Raw genomic sequence first — 22,633 nt, 5'->3', positions numbered from 1 at the left:
CACCATCCGCTGAGGGTGTGGAAGCTGCTTCGGACCAAGCCTCTGGGTCCAGCCGCCAATCTGCAGAAATACAGAGGCCGGAAGAAAATGCTGGACTCTGCACCCGGGAGAACCCATGTGGCAACATGTAGACCCAGGCAACCAACAGGACAAACGGCCAGGCTCCTCAACAGAGAAACCTGACATGGAGACCAATACACGCAATAAAGAGACTTCAGAAATATCCAGTCTAAAAAAAGTAGACAAGGCTCAACTGCCTTTAAGAAACGCAAAGAAGTCATTCCTATAAAACTCAGGATTCACTCTGGAGGGCGGGCAGGGCTAGGGTTGGAAGAGCATGTGGAGAGCTTTCTGGGGTGTCTGCAAAGTTCTAGTTCTTGGCCTGAGTGGTGGTCATGAGGGTATTCACCTTATAGTAATAACTCAATCAGCAATACATTCGTGTCCTTTTCTGTATGTTTTTGATGATAAAGTAGTAAAAAAAAAAAAAAAAGATAAAAATAAATGATCATATCAAACTTTAACTTGCATAGTGTTTTTTATTTTTTTAAAAAGTAGGCTCCATGCCCAGCGTGGAGTCCAATGAGAGGCTTGAACTCACAACCCGGAGATCAAGACCTGAGTTAAGAGTTGGACGCTTAACTGACTGAGCCACCCAGACACCCCATCTTACACCGCGCTTTTAACAAAAACAGCCAAAGAAATTTTAAGAGATTTATTTACACATCTTGCTCTGTAAGTAACGGTTCCTAATCAAAGATCAAGAGCCAGGGCTACGTGCAGGCTTATCTTGTACACGGGTGCCAGCCAGGTAAGCCCCGGGCTGCACTCCCTCTGCTACGGCGGGGGCCCGGGCGTGGGCTGCAGCCACCAGGAGAGCACTGCCTCGCTCTAATCCACAGGAAGGTACAAGTCAACTCGAACCTCCTGAGACTCGATGCTGCCAACTGGAAGGTAAATGGACACTTTCAGAGCACTTCCAGACCCTGCCTGCATCTGTAAACCACTGCTGTGTTCATGCCTTATTAGATCAGAGTCCTAAAATTTCTGTCCAGACTGCAGTAAAACTAATGAGAACAGCATCAAACTCAATCGAGCATAACACTGAAATCTCAAATAATGCTCAAATCTCGAAGGACGTTCAATTTGTTATACATTTAACCATGTGGTATCACAGGATATCCCAGAATGACTGATTTACTTTGCAAGTCGTGTCTGCCCATCTACTCCAAGCTTTATTTTTCACAGCAGTAAGGAGAGGTAAGAGAACAGTCACTCACTCAAGTTCTTCCAAGAATTAAAATCATTTCGTTCAGTCTTCAGATTGCTTAGCTCCTTCTCTTGCTAATCTGTCAGCTTCTTCATTGCCTGTAAATCCTGAATGACCAGGAACATGCATCTGTCAAATAAATTTTTTTCCCTTTTATCTTTACTGATTTTTTTTTTTAAGATTTTTACCTATTTATTCATGAGAGACACATGGAGAGAAGCAGGGACACAGGCAGAGGGAGAAGCAGGCTCCCTGCAGAGAGCCCAATGCGGGACTCGATCCCAGGACCCCAGGATCATGACACTGAGCCACCCAGGTGCCCATTTACTGATTTTTTACACACACAACACAGGAGTGCATCCTGTTTCCAGTGGGTGGAGAACGGCTCCTCCCACACCCCCACTTCAACACAGTTCTAAACAGCACAAACTGTATGCCCAATGCATCGATGCGTGCAGGCATTTACTAAAATCCCATCTTGATTCTCCACAAATTGGGTTACACCGTTTTTATTGATTTTTTTTCCCCACTTAATGATGGAACTTGGAAAGCTTTCCAGGTAAAACACATGTATGTACTGACGGACAGATACATATCTAATATACTTTATTCTCTTTAAATGCTGTCAGAAAGAAGGGCTATACTTCTGGGATTTATTTTCATTTTTTTTCTAAGTACGTTCCACACCCAGTGTGAGCCCAACACGGGGTTTGAACTCATAACTGTGAGATCAAGACTAGAGTGAGATCAAGAGTCAGACGCTTAACTGTCTGAGCCACCCAGGTGTGTACTTATGTGGTATGACCACTGCTGACGTTTACATTGCTGAAAGGCAGATTTAAACCTCAGGTTACCAAGCTGTTCTCAGTGATCTGGGGGTGGAAGAGCAAGGCAGGGTTAAGACAATGACTGCAGTTTAACTTGCTCTGTAGTGTTTGAAAAAACATTTTAATAAAAACTATCTATTATAAGAAAAATATTTCCATTTTGGAAAAAAAAGTTATGCTCCTCAAGTCTTACCACCCTTTTCCAGAATACCTTATAAATTAGTTTTATTTTGACATTACGACTGATTCCAAAGAATCCTACAGGTTGACTGCCAGGAGTCACTTAACAGGGCGGAGGTGAGCCCAGGTGGGGCACTCCCAAGCCATTACGACTGATTCCAAAGAATCCTACAGGTTGACTGCCAGGAGTCACTTAACAGGGCGGAGGTGAGCCCAGGTGGGGCACTCCCAAGCACAGCTGAGACTATGTGAAGAATGTCGAATACCCCTCAGTCACGCTGCCAGAACACTGTGTTCCACACACAGGCCAAGAACAAGAAGTATTACTTACACAATGATCAAGAGTCAACTGTGTTCCAATTTCTAATACATGCTATGATATTAATTTTGTCGAAACTGTTATTTTAACTTAACTCACTAAATCATTTAAAGAAACCACTACTCTCTCCAGTTAATTTAGAATATTTGGTCCTGGACGTTTGGGGGCTCAGTCAGTTAAATGTCTGGCTCCTGATTTCAGCTTTGGACATGATCTCAGGGTTGTGGGATCGAGCTTTACTTCGGGCTCCATACTGGGCGTGGAGCCTGCTTGAGATTCTCTCTCTGCCTCTCTCCTTCCTCCCTCTCCCTCCCAAAACAAAAAACAAAAAACACAAAACACACAAAAATAAGTCCCAGGACATGAGTGGTTAAGAAAACACTTACCCACTGGATGTCCATGCCCTGGGTGAGCTGCTCCAGGGCCACAAAGTCCTCCTTGTTGATCACTTCTTTCCCTGTGCTCGTTTTCCAACCATTCTTCTTCCAACCTTGAACCCAATTAGTGATACCTACAAAAAACACACAGTTGATGGAGCTCCAATGTCCTGGTCTCCTTTCCTCCCTAGACTTATACCTGTTCTACTTGTCTTCAGAGCAGCGGGCGGACTTGCCACTTGCCCACACAGGCTGTATTCTGTCTGGGGCATAGACCTGGCTACTCCTCTGCTCATCCCTTTGCTCAGACTGGCGCGGACTCACAAGCCCCAGCCTAGGAGGACACCTCCTCCACCTCTTCCACCCCCCTTCCCATGTCCTAAACATGCTATTTCCCAAAGGAGACATCAGCACACCACCTTAGGTTACCGATGCCTGTTTAGACTCAAAGGACCATGAGAGCAGGGACACATCTATCCTGTCGATCCCACCGCCCCTCCTTAGGTGCGGGGCAAAGATATGCCTGGGTGGCAAACATTGGGGCAGCAGAACTGGGCCCCAGAACCCCCATCGTCTCTTTATACCTGACAAACCACACGTCCTCATTTACCACTTAGGTCCCAATAGGATACAACACCTCCTACTGGAGAAGGAAATACCAATTTCCCTTCATGTTTACTAGAAAAACACTAGAAGTAAAAACGTAAAAGCTTACCATTTATAGTAAACATACTGTCCGTATACAGAACTAACTTCTTAATGTTTTGCGCCTTTGCTTGCTCGATGGCTTTGCAGGCTGCCTTGAAGAAACAAGTCAGTCATCATGCCATTGAAACTGTTCAACTTGCAACATTACTGATGTTCACAATCACTTCACCATTTAAACATTTTTTTCTGTGCTAAGTGTAACGATCACACTCTGTGTGAAATAATGCTCCACATACAGTTCTGTTTGCATATCTATTTGAATGGGAAATGTGGGAAATGTGTCTGACAACTTACATGAATTTCTGCTCTTTGGTTGGTCTGCCGCCCAGGAAGCCTAATGCCTACATTCCTGGTTTCAAAACAATAAAGAAGAAAACGAAGTTAATTTAAAAAGCTAATTTTCAAAGTGGTTCCTTAAGCCTCTCAATGGAAGAAATGCTTGATATATTTTTTTGACATTTGAAAGCATCATACAAAAACAGTCTGTAAAAATCAAACCAAGAGTACTAACATTTTATGGAAAAGCACCATGAGATGGTTTGTGAAGAACACTGGGCCAGAAATCAAAAGTGAAGTTCTATTTTTGGCCCTGAAATACATTAGAGTGTGTGGTCTTGGGTGAGCACTAAGCCAGCCGCAGACACTCAGTGCCATACAAGCTGGCTACCTCTTACAGGATTTGAAGCTAAAACTAGGTATCAAAGAGAAAGTGCTTCGTAGATCACAAGTCAAGAGAAATGTAAAATCTTATTATTACTGGACAGTTTACATTACATTATGCCCAACACTGCTGTGGGCTCCTGTGAATGCTGAAGGACAAAGCTCAGAGGGATATGGCTGTCACGGGCTCAGATCCCTCTGTTACACTGAATTTTAGGGCTGCCCAGCGTATCTGAAAGATCACACTTTCCATCACTCTGACCTTGTGCCTTGTGAAAACTGAGAGGTCCCCTCTAAGCTCACACAACTTCAGAAGAGTCTGATGACCTGTTCCTTGGACATCTTTGTCAAAACCATCCCTCAGGAGACAGATGACTCCTCCAGAGGGGCAGGGAAGTCATTCTGGTGTAAGAGGTTATCAGTGAGACACAGACTCATCAAGATCCAGGGGAAAGAAAACGATGCTGAGGCATTTTACGTTCTGAAGAACAAAGCCATCAGTGTCGACATGAGCCAAAGCTTGTTCTTGTGCTACCTCTGCCAACGCTAAGCAAACAATAAGCAGACCCTGTGTCACTCTTGACAAGGTTTAGAATATGATTCACTTAGATCTGAAGCCTTGTTTACTTACCAAGGATGGCCCGGCCCCCAGTAAACACCGATTCCTGCTCGTGCCCTCCTGCGTCCGTTACTGGAGCAGCAGCCATCAGTGTAGACGACGACAAATTCTCCTGCAAGAGGGAACTTGGTGAGTGTCACTGGGACCAAAGCACTAACAACTGAGACTCATTTAACACATTCACTAAGCCTGAATTCATAAAGTGAAAGTATTATACAATGCAACAATGCAGTCTACATCTTCTGCCTAGGAAAACAAGATCAATTCCTCACATATGAGCCCGACACTGTGATTAGAACATACTCACACCTAGGTTCCACATGACAGACCAATTAATAGCAAAGGCAGTCACTGTGAACCTAGAACCTGCTACCGTGAGAGCTGTTGTCGCATCCCCCACGATGGAGGTCACAACAGTGCCTCTCTCCCTCTCCTCATGGGGGGCAGGGCGCACACTCACTCCCAGGAGCTGTCCATGCAGACAAGTAACACCTGGGCACGATGAGGACCTGTCTGCCAGAAGGTCTAGTCCTCCAACAGATGTCGGTCTAAATTGTTTCTTAGTATATTTGCCTCTAGTGGACTACGGTCCACTGTTTTTGAGACAGAAAGTCCGATCAACATTGCTGTAAAGCAGAAGGCAGAAGAGGACTGATATGAGGCCACTCTAGGGCCACTGGTGACCAGAATGCTCCCAGCAGAGCAGCAGGACAAGTCAGGTTGACAGGTCTTGAAGAGAAGGACCATGGGAGCAAGTAGGGGCCTTGCGCTATGTGCTATTTGTCAGAAGGATGATAGAGCGGACAAGGCAGAGGCAAAGGGAAGAGGAGGGAAGATAGAGAGTGGGAGAACGAGTGCGTTGGACAAGAATCCTTGGTTCCACTGAATTTGACACTATCAACACAACTGCCTTTCTGGTCACTGAATTCTGTCTCAACTCTGAGTACCTATCAGGTACTGCGTTAAGTGCCACTGTGAGTGCCTTGGAAATGGCTCATCCCCCCGTCACCCCACAAGTATGTGCTCTGATGACTGCTGGCAAATAACCAAATCAACATTTTTTTTTTTACATAACTGCAAAATTCATTTATGCAGTTTTAATATGGCTTAACAAAACATTTTCTATTGGTTTTCCTTGAATTAAATGATAAGATAGCTTATTCCTAGAGAAAAATTGGAACCTACAAATATACTGATTTATATAAAAATGCCACTTACTAAAATAAAAAGAAAACCCCACTTACTCCTACTTTTTGTTTATATATATATAAAAACAAAAAGGAAATTCATATACCATAAGTCACTAACTATAAACTGATCTCCCACAGTTAAAGGTAGAGGAAATATTCATATTACTTTGCCTCTCTAGACAAGGTAAGATCACTTACGTTTTGAAAAGGCTAAATGTAAATGGTAAAGATACTGGTGCTAAAGAAAAACTCTGAAAAATATAAATAAAATAAAATGAAGAAGAACTCTGTCCAGGCCCTTTCTTCTTTTTTAAAGATTTACTTATCTAGGGCGCCTGGGTGGCTCAGTTGGTGAAGCATTTGCCTTCAGCACAGGTCAGGATCTCAGGGCCCTGGGATCAAGTCCCATGTCGGGCTCCCTGCTCCTTGGGGAGTCTGTTTCTCCCTCTGCCTTTGTGTCTCATAAATAAATAAAATCTTTAAAAAAATTTATTTATCTATTTAAGAGATAGACACGCGAGCATGTGCACAGAAGGAGGAGCAGAGGGTAAAGGTGAGGGGAAGCAGGCTCTCTGCTGAGGGCTGAGATCTTGGCTTGAACTGAAACCAAGAGCTGGATGCCTAACCAACTGGGCACCTCAGGGTCTTTCTTATTTGAAGAAGCTGAGGCCTTTGCATTCTCGCAGTGACCTGAAATGCTGTGTGCACAGAGAATACCAGTATTTCAAAAGATTACTGTTTTTCATTTGTAGGCCATGTAATGCTTTTCCAATGAACGTCCAAAGTTTTAATAATTCCACACAAGTTCGATCAACTATCAAATAGTAACCTTTGAGATTTTTAAGAAAAGAATGAAATGCTAAACATTAGCTTTTCAGATAAGAATGAAAATGCTGAACATTAGCTCAGTTTCCCCTAATAAGGGGGGAAAAATTCTTACACTTATTTCATGATTATTATATAGAAAATTTAAGAATCCAAGAGAGATGTACCCATATAAGAAAACATGTCTTTGCTAACTGGAGGCATGGATTCCGTGTTCTGTCTCATATGCTTCGCACGTGGCTCTGCATTTTCCTCTCCATCCAAGGGCTCACGGAGTCGCTTGCTGGCTTTCACTTGTGATTCTTTTTCATGTTTATTTTCTGGCCCTGAAAGATCAACTCTACTTAAAAACCAGGAAAAAAATAAACATAACAAGAAATGCTTAAGAATCCAGAAATTGAGGAAGTGATTAGTGTCACTAAGACTGAGATACCCTCTGTATGCAGCCCTATAAAGAGGAAATGACTTAAGACTGTCAACACTGTCTCAGATTTCGGTGTCCTATGAAATTACTCTAAGTTTTCCATGATAAGCTTGGTAAGAGCAACAAGAAGACAAGAGCAACATTCCTATTAAAGTAGAAATCTGCTTCTGACAGAGCAGAGATACCAAAGCTGGTGAACCCTCCAGGTATGGTGGGCAGTTTGACAATCTGAGGGACTCTTTCCCCATAAAGAAACAAGGACTAGAATTTTGTAGACACCACTCTAGATGCTTCATCTCCCTCAATGTCAAGCCGAGAACCTCCAGGGAAGTTGGGAGGGCACAGGTAACTGGACCTTAAGTAAACAGATAGCGGGCCTCACTGAGAGAGGGAAACAGAAACCTGACAGCAGAGGGGACCAGGTTCCTTCAGAAGCTCGGCCGGTGGACGCAGGATTAACCCCAAAGGCTTCTCACAGACTCTCTCAGGTTATACGGGAGCAGCTTTTCCTATGTTCTCATTTTATGGAGTAGAAAAAGGGCACAGAAGGAGCAACTAATTGTATCTCCAAAATAACCACTAAACCCAACACTACAGATTCACTTTCAGCTCTAAACCAGGGATGGGGAAATGGAGCTCCAATGTTGACTGAACACCTCCATGTGGGTCCAAGTCAGAACATGCTCCCTGGAGCAGCTTCTCCACCCATACCTGTCAGAGGACTGCTAAAGATTTTTTAGCAAAATCTGGGCAAAGCCTCTATAATAAGCAAAGTTTGCTGTTCCCACCCTGCTATATTTGTGTTACCCTGCATTTACCTTTAAAATATTCCTCTAGGTATTTCAAGTAAGTAAACCCAAAAACACAAGTACAGGTCAAAGGCTAATTTTATACAATTTTATTACAACATAAATATTGTTTTATTTGTAGTAAAGTTAAGTTCAAATGAAAGTTTTTAAAGGACAGATAAGACTTTGAAGAAAAAAAGAGGCATGGTTGTCAGATAATTTTGCCTTCACAAAATTAGGTTGAGTAAATAAGTTAAGCCCAAAACAGCTTACATAAATCACAATAAGTGGCAAGTAGCTCAAGAATCCTAAAATAAGAGATGCCTGTGTGGCTCAGCAGTTGAGCATCTGCCTTTGGTTCAGGGCATGAAGCTGGAGTCCTGGGATCGAGTCCCACATTGGGCTCCCTGCATGGAGCCTGCTTCTCCCTCTGCCTGTGTCTCGCCTCTCTCTGTGCGTCTCTCATGAATAAATACATAAAAAATCTTAAAACAAACAAACTTTAAATCCCATGGGATGCCTGGGTGGCTCAGCAGTTGATCATCTGCCTCCGGCTCAGGGTGTGATCCCAGTCTTGGGATCGAGTCCCACAATCAGGCTCCCTGCCAGGAGCCTGCTTCTCCCTCTGCCTGTGTCTTTACCTTTCTGTGTGTGTCTCTTATAATAAATAAATAAATAAATAAATAAATAAATAAATAAATAAATAAATAATAAAATTAAAAATTTTTATAAAATTTTTATAAAATAAATAATAAATAAATTTAAAAAATAAATTAAATTAAAATTTTTTTAAAAAGTCTTTTATGGAAAAAGAAAAAGACATTAAATCCCAACTTACATATTTATCACTAGCTAGATCTCTAACCTTTTAAGAAAGGTGATTCATAGGTATAAAGAACTACTTTGCCTTAGAATTTAGAGTATTAAACACACAGAAACATACTTATCCTGGAAGAATTGAAGTATGGATAAGTCACTAATTGGTTAAAACAAAAGATTAGTGAAAAGAAAGTATTGAGAATCCAACTAAGGTGACAGCCATACTTCCAGACTTGTGTTCTGTCCTGAACCAATTTCTCCATTGGGGCAGAAAATGTAACCGTCACATCACAGCTTCCTTAAAGCTGGTGGGGAGACCTAGAGGGTGAGGCAGATGCACAGCGAGTAAGGCTCTGGCCTGCTTCAGGAACTCGTCATTTGGGCAGATTCCTGAACACGATGGCCTCTCCTTGACTTGCGCTGTCCACAACTGTTCTGGCCTCTCAAAGGAGCAGCTGTTTGAAGTTTGAGCATCTCCATGGACTCTAGAGAGCCTGCTCAAAAAAAGCCAATTCAAACCATTGTCTCCTCACCTTAACCCACTAGTAAAAAAATTTGTGAGTAAAGCTAATGAGACACAACTTCTTCAAAGTAGGTTAAGATCTACAGTTTACCCCAAACCACATGGGGGTCTGATCCTTGGTGCAGTCGAAAATCTGAGTGTAACCTGTGACTCCCCCGAGACCTTACTACTGCTAGCCTGTTAACTGGAACCCTTACTGATAACATAAACAGCTGATTCACAGCTATTTTATAAATGTCTTATGCACTGTGGTCTTACAATGAATAGAGACTAGAAGATGTTAAGAAAATCATAAAGATATAATAATAATAAATGTATATGAGTGTAATAGAGTGAAGCCTCCACATAAGTTGACCCACACAGCTCAAGCTCATGGTGCTCAAGGGTTAACAGTACTTTAAACATTTTTTTGGGATCCCTGGGTGGCACAGTGGTTTGGCGCCTGCCTTTGGCCCAGGGCGCGATCCTGGAGACCCGGGATCGAGTCCCACATCGGGCTCCCGGTGCATGGAGCCTGCTTCTCCATCTGCCTGTGTCTCTGTCTCTCTCTGTCTCTGTGTGACTATCTTAAATAAATAAAAATTCTAAAAAAATTAAAAAAAAAATAAAAATTAAAAAAAAACAACAACACTTTGTGCTTTCAGTGACCCTTAGTCCTTTGTACTTGACGCTCCTCATACTGGAACCCAAGCTTCAATCACCTACACTTTCTGCAACATGTGAAATTGGAGGAAATTCTGATTGTGTGACCCTGTACCAGTAAGAAGGAAACACCCTACAGGAGCAAGCCATGAAACAAACTGCATGCATCACTTTAAAACTGTAGCCCGGGGGGATCCCTGGGTGGCTCAGCGGTTGAGCACCTGCCTTCAGCCTGGGGTGTGATCCTGGGGACCCGGGATCGAGTCCTGCATCCGGCTCCCTGCATGGAGCCTGCTTCTCCCTCTGCCTGTGTCTCTGCCTCTCTCTCTCTCTTTCTCTCTGTGTCTGTCATGAATGAATAAATAAAATCTTTAATAAAAAATAAAAGTGTCGCCCGTTCAATTAAATGACAGGACAAGCATTTAAACACAGAGTTAGCAGAGTGAGGACTCCAAGTGGACCAGGAGGCTGGAGTCCCAGCCTGTCTCTAACGCTGTCACCAACGGAAACCGCTGAGCTAAACCGCTCTCTGCCTGCTGGGAACATGGAAACAACCATCACATCTCCTCTATTTAGGAGGCCGCTCTGCAGACCAGGTGACCCTGGGGCCGTGCAAGGCTTCCGGCAGGTCAAGTCGCCACAGTGAGGGGGGCAGGGCCTACCTTCGGAGCCATCTGGGCTGGCAGGCTTCCTGACGAAGGCCCAGGCCTCCTCCTCCGTGGCAAACTTCTTAAATCTGGCAGCGGGGAACCGGTCCACCTGGGCTCTGCATTCGCTCCTGGAACAGAGGGCCGCGTTACTGCCTTCCTCCCTTACTGGTCCTTCCTAACCGGTTCTTTGCTTAGGCCGGGAATGGTGGGAAAAGGGCTGGGGCACAGCGGGCCGCACCTGCTCACACCTGCTCACACCTGCTCGCAGCCGCCTTGCACCCTGCGGGGCGCTACACCAGCAGTCACATAGGAGAATGGGGGGGGGGCAGCTCCCAGGACGCTGCCCGGCACCCAGGCGTCACACAGGGGCGAGGAGGCCGGGTGCTACCAGAGGAGGCCGGGTGCTCCCACCACGTGTCACCGCTTGGAAATTCCCTCCCCGAAACTGAAAGGGAGGCTCAGGCGGGGGCTCCGGGGCCGCCCCCACGCCAGGCCAGGGCCGCCCGCCGCGGGCTCCACTCACCAGGTCTGGAAGACCCCCGCCTTGCGGCCCCTCCTCACGGCGTAAAACATGCTGAGACTGCTGCAGCCGCGCGCACTGCAGCTCACGGCGGCCAGGACGACTCTGCGCGCCGCGCCCAGAAGCCTGGTCATCGCTCCCCGCCCGCCATCGCCGAGCGTCTCAGCTCGCCGCCCCGAGCCACCGTCGCGCAGACCCAACTTCCGGCGGCGGCGCGGGGAGATGACGCGCATCCCCGCGGGCCTGGGGGCGGGGCCTAGGGGCCTGGCGCCCGGCGCTTTTTCCGGAGATCCGGGAGAAACGTGCTAGGGCGGTCCCGGGTGGGGCGGGACCTACGCAGGTGGGTGGGCACTAGGGCGGGGTGGGCGGGGTGGGCGGGGTGGGGCCGCGTGAGGGGCGGGGTCCGGGCGGCGGTGTGGGCGGGGCGGGGCCATGAGGGGGCGGGGCCCGGGCGGTGGTGTGGGCGGGGCGGTCCCCTGAGGGGCGGGGCCCGGGAGGTGGTGTGGGCGGGGCGGCGCCATGAGGGGCGGGGTCCGGGCGGTGGTGTGGGCGGGGCGGTGCCATGAGGGGCGGTGGTGTGGGCGGGGCAACGCCTAGAGGGGCGTGGTCTCGGCAGTGATGTAGGGGGACGGTGCCTTGGGGGAGGCGGTGTGGGCGGGGCGGTGCCCTGAGGGGCGGGGCCCGGGCGGTGGTGTGGGCGGGGCGATGCCATGAGGGGGTCTGGGCGGTGGTGTAGGTGGGCGGTGCCTACGAGGAGCGGTACAGTGGGCGGGGCGGTGCCCTGAGGGGTGGGGTCTGGGCGGTGGTGTAGGTGGGCGGTGCCTACGAGGGGCGGTACGGCGCCCTGAGGGGCGGTGGTGTGGGCGGGGCAACGCCTAGAGGGGCGTGGCCTTGGCAGTGGTGTGGGCGGGGCAACACCTAAAGGGGCGGAGTCTGGGATGCGTGGGTGGGCGAGACCTCAAGAGGCCCCTCCTCTCGCCCCTCTTGGGCCTCGCGGCCTTGGGGGGCTCTCCAGGGTCCCCCGTGTGCTCAGGGCCGTCCAGCCTTGGGAAGAGGTGACTTGCCCCCTAACTGCCGTAGGGGCGGGAAGGAAGAGCTGAGGCCGAGGAAGGGCGGCGCCCCCCACGTGGGTGCGTGACCCGCAGGGTGTCCCGTAGCTAATGCCCTGGAACCAGACAGAGAATTTAGCTGTAAAGGCAATTCGTCAGAATTCTGCGCGGTATCTGACTTTTTGCTCTGTAAGCAAAGCAACTTCTTTGAAAAGTCCTGTCCACTGAAGCCTTGCTTTTGAGATTAATTGTAAGGGACTTTAGTTTTCTCTAGGTGTTCGGCTGGCGAGGCTCCCGTGGCACCTGCCGCGCGCTGCCCGGCTCGGCTTCGCGCAGGTGGGTCAGGCTGCCCACCCGGAGCCGCCGAGATGCGCGCGGGATCCCGCAGACCGCGGGGCGCAGCCACCTGTTCGAGGAGGGCGGGGGTCCGGGGGGAGTGACTGCCTGGGGGCGGGGGCGCGGGCTTGATGGGCAGAGAGTTCAGTCACGCGCATTAGGCAGAGAAGGAAGACCAACAGCAAAGGGGAAGGCAGGCCTTGCAGGGGTCGGGGGCGGTCATGCTTGTGAACCCCAAGAACATCCATTTAAAAAATTTCAACTTTCCTAATTTAAATTTAAATTGGCTGCAGTCCATTCTTCATTCCTATTTTTATTGCACTTCAAGATAGCTTCTTTAAAAAGAAAAAATATTTGATTTTAGAGAGAGAGCAGAAGCAGGAAGGGCAGGGAGAGAGAGAATCTCAAGCTGACTTTGTGCCCCCGGACTGGGGGCTCAATCCCAAGACTTTGAGAGCATGACCTGAGATGATACCAGGAGTTGGACTCTTACCAACGGCAACACCCAGGTGCCCCCAAGATAGTTTCTGTAAATAATTGTCCTTGGGGCACCTGGCTGGCTCAGTCCAAAGAGCATGCGAATCTTGATCTGTGGGTTGTGAATTTGAGCCCCATGTTGGGTATAAAGCTTATTAAAAATAAGCTGAAAAATTTTTAAATTGCACTGAACAATCATGAATGATTGATCGTAAAATCTCTTCTCACGTAGCTGTGAAACCCAGGATGCCCTGGCCACTGCTCTCATGATGGCTGCAGCCCCCGTTTTTACTGTGATTCATTCTGTCTTCACCCAAGGCCTTTGGAGCACCAGTGGCTCTGAGTGAGCTCAGGCTAGACCTTGGAAAATTCATTTCTAGTCTTGCTTTCTGCAGAAGCATCACTAGCTCACCTTTTCTGGGTGACAACAGGTTAGATTATGAACAAAGATGGCACCAGGAGAACTGGTTCCAGATTAGGAAGAGGAGTGGAAGCAGATGAAGGGCTGTGGGCCAAAAGCAAAAGTCTTCACTTTAAAACTCGGAGCTGGGACAGTCAGTCGGATATGAAACGACAGTAGTACGGGTTATAGCCACAGCTGTGCCCGTGGTGGTCCCTAGGGGAGAAGGAGCCGGGGCTCCTGGAGAAGTGCTGCCTGACAGCTACTGCCCCTCCCACTGGCTTGATCCACGGGTCACACCTACTTGGGACTTGCTTTTCCATGCAAACTGGCTGGCCATGGTCCTTTATCACAGGGCACTCATCACCCCTATAGACTTCTAGGTTAGAGTCATCTGAGTATGTTAAGGAAATCACCCATGTGGCTTTCTCTAATTCCAAAAATATTTCTTCCAGTGTTTAATTAATCAGTTGCTCATCTGAAAATCTTTTTTTTTAAAAGATTCTATTTATTTATTTATTCATGAGAGACAGAGAGAGAGAGAGAGAGAGAGAGAGAGAGAGAGAGAGAAAGGCAGAGACCCAGGCAGAGGGAGAAGCAGGCTCCATGCAAGGAGCCTGATGTGAGACTCGATCCCAGGTCTCCAGGATCCTGCCCTGGATTGAAGGCGGCGCTAAACCACTGAGCCACCCAGGGATCCCTGAAAAGCTTTTCTATTTTAATCTCTGGCTCGAAGTGCCTGAGACTTTCCCTGTCCGGAGCAAAAACTGGCCCATTCTCTGTAAGGTACTGAGAACTGCCCAGAAGTCAGTGAGACTCTACAGCATTCAAAATGAGGGAACTTTGACACACACAATTATGGATGAATGTCAGTAATATGATACTAAGTGGATAAAGCAAGTCTCCAAGTGGAGATAGGACATCATTCTTATAAAAGTAACTAAAATGAAAACACATACTGTGTTACACATGCCTGCAGAAAGCAGTATATTTAAAGGAAAAGAGAGGAGTAAACATGGTCTTCCTCTAATACATCACTGACATTTGCAAAAGGCAAAATCAATGCTACTCTTCTCACTTTGAGGGGGAATATAGTTATTTTTAATAAAATATATTACTTATATTAACTTGAAATGAGTTATTTTATTTTGGGGGGTTATTATTTTAATGAATAATTTGAAATTCTTCTCCATTTTATGTTTTGTGTAGTAAATATCAATAGTTGTAACCTACAAAAAAAAAAATCTTCAAGGTCTTCAATAACTTTTTTAAAAGTTCAGAGTCCTGAGGTCAAAATCCTAGGAACTGCTGACCTAGAAAATAATTATAGATCAACACAGGAACACATGAAAAATAATATATTTGAACAATGTCCTTGTAATTCCAACTTACATTCTTCCTGCAAACTGTATTTTTTGAATAAAAGTTTCTACCAGTCTGTAACTGCTTCTGTAAAACACATTAGGATTTCCCAAAATGTGCAATTTGGGATAGGAAACTGTGAAGCCACCCCTTGCTTCAGAAGGAACATGTGCTTATTAGCACCCGCAGGGCACCGACGCACGGAATCCCTTTCCCTGGCGTCCCAGGCCCTGTGCTGAGTAGGACGTGCACACAGCCAGGACTGACGCCGGTGATGCCGCACTAACGTCGCCCAGTTCACCTCCGAGAAAGTGAGATCCTGAGAGATCGGGTGCCTTGCCCACAGCCGTGCAGACAGGCAGGGCTGCAGCTGGGACCCAGACCCCAAGCCGGCACCCACCCAGGCAAACCTAAGTCGTGGTTCTCAAAGTGCGGTCCTCAGACCAGCCACAAAACCATCCCCTGGGGACTTGGAAGGGGAGTTCCGCTGCACCTCTGCAGGGCCTGAACTCCACGGGGGTGAGGGGGTACCCAGCAGTTTGTGTTTTAGCAAGCCCCCCGGGAGGCTCCGAAGCACACTCTGGTGTGAGAACACTCCTCCCCACTGTCGCCTCCCACCCCAGTCCTGGGAGGTCAACAGGCCACCTCAGATTATTTGACAGATGAAGAAACCGGCTTCAGGAGCCTTAGTGACTTGCCCCAGGTCATCTAGTTAGGTGTGGGACTGGCACTCGGTCCCCAACCTTCCTGCTGTTGTCTGCAGCAGTGACTAGCAGTAAGGAGGAGTCTGGGGCAGGGGGGTGGGAAGCCAACCGTGGCATCTCCGTGACTGTGAAGAGGAAGACATCGGATTGGAACTCACAACACCTCTCTCTGTCATTCCCTGTGGTCACTTGTGTTATGAATTAGACGGTGAAATGGCAGTGAGAGCCACGAGGTGACATGTTTTTGTTAAAGAGCAGATTTTAGGGGAGCCTGGCCGGCTCAGGCACAGGAGCCTGCAACTCTTGATCTCAGAGTTGTGAGTTCGAGCCCCATGTTGGGAGCAGAGATGACTGACATAAAAATAAAGAGACTTTTTTTTTACATTAAATATTTTACATAATTCGAACAATGTCTTTGAGACGGAAATGTACTCTTTAAATGTTAATGGTTGATTTTAAAAGAGTGACTGAGGAAGGTGATGATGACTAGGACTCGGTTATACCTGAAAATACTCTTATTGCCTGGAGAATGATGCTGCTGGTAAGCCACTGACATGAGCATACTGGGGATGCCCCTGCCCCCCCCCCCAGTGGCCCCTAACACGGGCACTCCGGCTTCCTCCTGGTCCTGGGGCGTCATCCCAGCCTGGCCCCCTCAGCCTGAAGAGCTGTAGAAAATGCCCCTGCGTAGCTCCAGGAACATGATTACCCAGCCAAGGGCATCTCAGCTGCAGCCTTCCACAGACAACAGACTTCTGTTATTGACCTAAAGGTGACCTGTCACCAAGAACAATCCCAGCAAAGTGTGATACCTGAGGGGCATCAGGCCTGCGGAGCTCTGGTGCTCCATCAATCAGCTGCCCTGACCTCGGTGGGGGATGGGAGGCCCTTGGCTGGGGGGGTGGGGTTCTGGGGTGCTGGCTGGGCACACTGGCTGTGGACTTCGGAGGTGCACGGGATGAGCCCGCTGGAGGACCCAGGGGCACCAGGCCGTGTGTGCACCCCCCTCCCAGCTCTCCTGCTGTCCCCGCGCCCTGCCCAGGCAGCTCACACGCACTCTAGGTTCCAGCTCTACGACCCATGGCCCTGTAAATCTGGTGCGTCGCTGAAGTCTCTGTTCTCTCATTGGAAACCGGAGAAAAGGACGGCGTGTGTGGCGGCTGTGGACACAGCCGTGTGCAGCCTCTAATCTGGCCTGACACACAGCGTGTTCCCCAGGTCACGTTACTTTTCATCCTGTGCATGTTTCGTGAAGATTCAGAAGACAATGGTGCTGCTTTTGATGAAATATACTGAAGATGAGCAAATTATCCATTTATGTATAATAAAAATCAAGTGAATTCTCTATATCTTAAATATTAATATTTGAGCAGACACCTTTCATCCACCTGATATGATGGATCACCCGTGTCTACAGATCAGATAGTTACACTGGAAGAGTGACTTTGAAACCTTCCAGTAGAAGCCAGTGACCTTGCTTCATTAGACGCAGTCGATTTCCACATTCACCGCAGGCTTGCACCTTCGTTTCATCCCCCTGCTCCCTACTGGCCGCTGCGTAATAATCATAAAAACCTGGCAGCTGTAAGTGGAGGGGAGAGACACAACCTTTTGCTAAATCCAATCCATTAATTCTTGATCGGCCAGACAGATCCATAAATTTGTTTTATGTGCAAGGACTCTGCAGTAACTCTCCTCCTGCCACTTAATCGTTACCACTGGGAGCAGCGGTGTGGAAGGAAGGGCTCTGCAGTCTGGGGTCCCTCTGTGGGACCTCTAGCTTCCTGCCTCGGGCGCGGACATTCTAAGTTCCCGGCATAGGGTCCTTTGTAATAGGGGACTTTACACCATATGTATGTATATAGAGAGAATGAGAACAGATCTAGGCTAACGGCAACCCCACCCCAACGGTACTCTCTCCTGGGCCAGAACTACCCAGGCCGGGTCTCTTGGTCCCTCCAGGATAAAACCGTAGATTCTGTAATTCATTTCCTTCATGCTGGAAGGGAGCTTTCTTAGTTTCCTGTTACTTTGTAAGTCCTCTCTACATCTGGGATCTTGTCACTCAGTTTGGTCCCTGGACCAGCCTCATGGGTGTCCTTGGGAGCAAGTTAGAACTAGAAAATATTGAGCCCAGCCCAGAACTTCTGAATCAGAATCTGCATTTTTACAGTGATCACTAGGTGATTCCTTTGCACATTAAGCTGGAGAAACACTGAATTTTTCCCCCCAAAGATCTTTTACTTGGCAGAGAGAGTGCGAGCACAAGCAGGGGGAGTGGCAGGCAGAGGACAGAGGGATAAGCAGATCCCCGCTGAGCAGGGAGCCCCACGTGGGGATTGATCCCAGGACCCTGAGATCATGGCCTGAGCCAAAGGCACATCCCACCCAGGCACCCCAGAAACACTGATTTTTCAAGAATATAATTTTTTTGTATTTTTGTAAAAGATTTTATTCATTCATGAGAAACACACAGAGAGGCAGAGACACAGGCAGAGGGAGAAGCTGGCTCCTCACAGGGAGCCTGAAATAGGACTCGATACCCCCCCCCAGGGTCACGACCAGAGCCACAGGCAGATGCTCAATCACTGAGCCACCAAGGTGTTCCATAATTTTGTGTTTTAATGACAAATGCGTAGTGGAGAATTCAGGACACGACAATTTTTTTCTTTTATTATTTTTAAAAATTTTATTCATGAGAGACCAGAGAGAGAAGCAGAGACACAGGCAGAGGGAGAAGCGGGCTCCACGCAGCAGGGAGCCTGAGGTGGGACTTGATCCTGGGTTTCCAGCATCACGCCCTGGGCTGAAGGCAGGTACCAAACCACTGAGCCACCCAGGGATCCCGGAGGGAGAGATTGTTATGTAAGAGGTATGTAAGTCGATTCTGTGACTTATGGCATTTTTTATTCTCCTAGAAAGGACTGTAAGGTTTATAGATAAACACGAGGGTTAGTAAATCAATCATGAATGTAAGAACACCTACTGAAGATCATCATGCTAGTTACTAAGATCAAGGAGGCAAGAGGATCCCCATGAGGTGCCCTTGTGCCAAGATTCTGCTCTCCAATACCATTTTTTCAATAAAAGGAACCAAGGCTTTTTGGAGAAAAGGTGGATCCCATGTCTGAGAGAGAACTGTCCAGAATGAGCTTGGAACACCTTGTGCTAGAAAGCAAGAGGTTAGATTAACGGAGGTGATGGGGCACAGAAACTCATCTAAAAGGAGCTTATGGTTTAAAATCTTCTCCAAGTTTTGCTGGCCAAAACTGAGTGAGACAGTCTGAACGTCAAAGCAGAATACTGGCAGGTTGATTGATAGACAGTAGATCTGAGCAGTTGCGAGTTCTAACAATACACACACAACGGTTGACAGAGAGTAAGTGAATAACAGGCCGCATTACATTCCTGACTCATTCAGGTTCCCAGTTTTAAAAATTCAGCATATTCCATCAGGCTTACGATAATGTGTTGATTTGAAAGTTCTCTGTGAAATCTACTTTAAAAAGTTAGGAACAGAAAAAGAATAGTGAGAGATGACGATGAACAACTCTACTCACATAAATTCAACAATCTAAATGAAATGGAGCAGCTCCTCTGAGAGCACAAACTACCAAATCTCATCCGACACGAAACATCATTTTAATACCCTTGTAACTGTTAAGTTTGTCATTTTAAAAACCCCTAAAAAGGGAAATCTCAGGCCTGGATGATTTCATGGCCAAATTCAACTAGATGCCTGAAGAATTAACGATTCTACACAATGTTTTCAGGGAAACCGAAGACGAGGGAATACCGCCCTATACTTCTCATGTTGCTGGTGTGAGGCTGACACCCAAACCAGGCAACAGTAGCACAATACAGAAAACTACAGATCAGTGACCCTCATGAGCACAGATGCGACAAAGTCATCAACAAGATATTAGTAAATGGAACCCAGCAACATTAAAGAGAACGCGATTCCATGACCAAGTGGGGTTTGTCACAGAGATTCAAGGCGGGCTCAGTACTTGAAAATCAATTAATGTAGTCACCAGATTAACACGTTAAGAGGAAAACCTCACATGGTCCTGTTAATTGATTCATAAACAGCATCCAACATAGTATCAGTCAAGATAACAACTGTCAGGAAAACGGGGATAGAGGGGATCTTCCGGAACATCCTGCAAAGAAACCTAATGCTACCACCAAACTACCGACGGGACGGCGCGTTCCCTGAGATGGGTGCAGGCAAGCTGTGCTCTCGGACCCTTCCTGTTCAACAAGTACCAGAAACCAGCAAGAACGTCCTTCAACACCCCCACCTGCTGCGCTACTTTGGCAGAACAGGCAGGGACGAAGGCCTGGCACGTACAGGAGGGAAACGGAAATGGTTCATCAAGCGGGTTCAGGACAAGCGGCCCAGGTAAGATAAGAGGAGCAGCTATACTTTTCTTTCCTTCTGGAATAAGTGTCAAGTTGACTCTTAATTTTCCAAGGAGATACTGGCGTTTAATTTTTTTTTTTTTTAGCATAATTAGCAAAACACATCTACTTTAGAAATCTGAGATGAACACCACTGCACCTTAGCCAAGACGGACGGAAACCTTAGGGATGGCCTAGCGTGATACTGTCAGCACCTCTCCATGCTTGGTCCGTCAGGACAGTGACAGTCGAACCTGATATGTGAGGACACTGAACACCCAGATTAAATCCCGTGGCCGCAGCCAGAGTGTCCGGCACAAGTTGCCCCTGCCTGGAACGCTCCTCTCCCTGGGGCATAGCTCCTACCTCTCTTCCAAACACTCCCCTGACCTCTAAAGCATGAATCCTCCTGGTCCCCTTGGATGTGGGAAGCAAAAGCAAAATAAAACTTAAAATTTCCTCCCTAAGCCAAATGTCAAAGTCCCAGAAGCAGGTTGCAGACTGACCTTCCTCGGGGGCTGGGCTGCCCCCATGTGGACACTTGCTAAGGGCAAGAGGCAATGTCAGCCTGAACCCCAGGATCCTTTGGAAACCTCCGGTCTCTACCCCCCAGATGCAGGCGGGCGCTCATCCCCCAACACACGGCCCACAGATACCCCTCTGAGGGGTCTCATGACGGAGCTGACACTAAACACTAACAGTGACCTTCTCCCAACCAGGTAGCCCCTCAGGGTCCTGGAAAACACCGAGGAGGTCTGTGCTGCCCTGCCCCCCCCCCCCCCCCCCCCCAAGTAGAAAGCCAGGCCCTCAGGACCTCAGCACAGCTCCTTCTGCCCTGCGGATCTTGCCTGAGTTTCACTAAAACCACCTTCTGGCATCAGAGGCCTCAAGAGTTCTTTCTTGGCCCTGGGCCGCAGACCCCAGCACTTCCACGTCACCCTTACTCACTTTACTTCAGTCTTCCGCATCTTCCGTCCTTACACACTTGCACCGTTTACCGAGGTCTTCCTCACCCCAGGTAATCTCCCTGAGGACAGGGACTCCGCGGCCGACAACCACGAGCACCTGGCTGGGCACTAGCAGAGTAGGAGCATCGGACGTTACTGTGAACAGTGTTGCCGCTTCCTCTCGAGGGCAGGGAGTCGACCTCTACACGGGACCTTGAACCCACAGCTTGGGACAGACGTGGGCACTGTTCAGTTCAGGGGCCTTGGTCCCCCGCGGGAGTTTTGTGCCATCACCCAGATTGTCACCACACTGTGCTGGCTTTCGGGTCAGGCTCTGCCCACCGGGAAAACCACCTCGGGGGCCCACCCCTGCCCCCCTGTTACCAACCCACCCTGTCCCCCCCTGACCCCCGGCCCGTTACCCTGTCCGTTAACCCCCGCCGTCCACCCCCCCCCCCCGGCCCGTTACCCCCGCCGTCCGCCCCCCCCGCCCGTTACCCCCGCCGTCCGCCCCCCCCCCGCCCGTTACCCCCGCCGTCCGCCCCCCCCGCCCGTTACCCCCGCCGTCCGCCCCCCCCGCCCGTTACCCCCGCCGTCCGCCCCCCCCCGCCCGTTACCCCCGCCGTCCACCCCTCCCAGCCCGTTACCCCCGCCGTCCACCCCCCCACCCGCCCAGCCCGTTACCCCCGCCGTCCACACCCCTCCAGCCCGTTACCCCCGCCGTCCACCCCCCAGCCCGTTACCCCCGCCGTCCACCCCCCCACCCGCCCAGCCCGTTACCCCCGCCGTCCACACCCCTGCCGTCCGCCCCCCCAGCCCGTTACCCCCGCCGTCCACCCCCCCACCCGCCCAGTACGTTACCCCCGCCGTCCGCCCCCCCAGCCCGTTACCCCCGCCGTCCACACCCCCACCCGCCCAGCCCGTTACCCCCGCCGTCCACACCCCTGCCGTCCGCCCCCCCAGCCCGTTACCCCCGCCGTCCACCCCCCTGCCGTCCGCCCCCCCAGCCCGTTACCCCCGCCGTCCACCCCCCCGCCCGTTACCCCCGCCGTCCACCCCCCCACCCGCCCAGTACGTTACCCCCGCCGTCCGCCCCCCCAGCCCGTTACCCCCGCCGTCCACACCCCCACCCGCCCAGCCCGTTACCCCCGCCGTCCACACCCCTGCCGTCCGCCCCCCCAGCCCGTTACCCCCGCCGTCCACCCCCCTGCCGTCCGCCCCCTCAGCCCGTTACCCCCGCCGTCCACCCCCCCACCCCCCCAGCCCGTTACCCCCGCCGTCCACCCCCCCACCCCCCCAGCCCGTTACCCCCGCCGTCCACACCCCCACCCGCCCAGCCCGTTACCCCCGCCGTCCACACCCCTGCCGTCCGCCCCCCCAGCCCGTTACCCCCGCCGTCCACCCCCCTGCCGTCCGCCCCCTCAGCCCGTTACCCCCGCCGTCCACCCCCCCACCCCCCCAGCCCGTTACCCCCGCCGTCCACCCCCCCACCCCCCCAGCCCGTTACCCCCGCCGTCCACTCCTCCCAGCCCGTTACCCCCGCCGTCCACACCCCCACCCGCCCAGCCCGTTACCCCCGCCGTCCACACCCCTGCCGTCCGCCCCCCCAGCCC

General features: G+C 49.6%; 1 protein-coding gene across 14 annotated transcripts in view; it reads right to left on the bottom strand.

Moving 5' to 3' along the window:
• Positions 1-21,402, bottom strand: part of RNASEH1 (ribonuclease H1) — a 35,777-nt gene extending 14,375 nt beyond the window's left edge. For 6 of the 14 annotated variants that reach the window (XR_003236609.2, XR_003236610.2, XR_012003256.1 and 3 more), the window contains exons 1-7: positions 11,345-11,658; positions 10,834-10,949; positions 7,143-7,301; positions 4,973-5,072; positions 3,976-4,030; positions 3,689-3,773; positions 2,983-3,107 (exon numbers count right to left, since the gene is read on the bottom strand). Coding sequence is in view for 7 of the 14 variants with exons in the window: in XM_072767811.1 (XP_072623912.1) it covers positions 2,983-3,107; positions 3,689-3,773; positions 3,976-4,030; positions 4,973-5,072; positions 7,143-7,301; positions 10,834-10,949; positions 11,345-11,574 (870 nt within the window). In the remaining 7 variants the exon portion in view is untranslated. Of the gene's footprint in view, positions 1-700; positions 948-1,280; positions 1,400-2,982; positions 3,108-3,688; positions 3,774-3,975; positions 4,031-4,972; positions 5,073-7,142; positions 7,302-10,833; positions 10,950-11,344; positions 11,659-21,021 lie in introns of those variants that run through there. The other 8 variants (XR_012003257.1, XR_012003258.1, XR_003236611.2 and 5 more) reach the window with 7 other exon arrangements.
• Between the last annotated feature and the right edge of the window lie 1,231 nt (positions 21,403-22,633).

This window comes from Vulpes vulpes, chromosome 8, assembly GCF_048418805.1.
Source record: "Vulpes vulpes isolate BD-2025 chromosome 8, VulVul3, whole genome shotgun sequence".
In the NCBI taxonomy this organism is placed as follows: Eukaryota; Metazoa; Chordata; class Mammalia; order Carnivora; family Canidae; genus Vulpes; species Vulpes vulpes.
The sequence above is the reverse complement of the archived record's forward strand: the minus strand, read 5'-3'. Positions and strand labels throughout refer to the sequence as shown.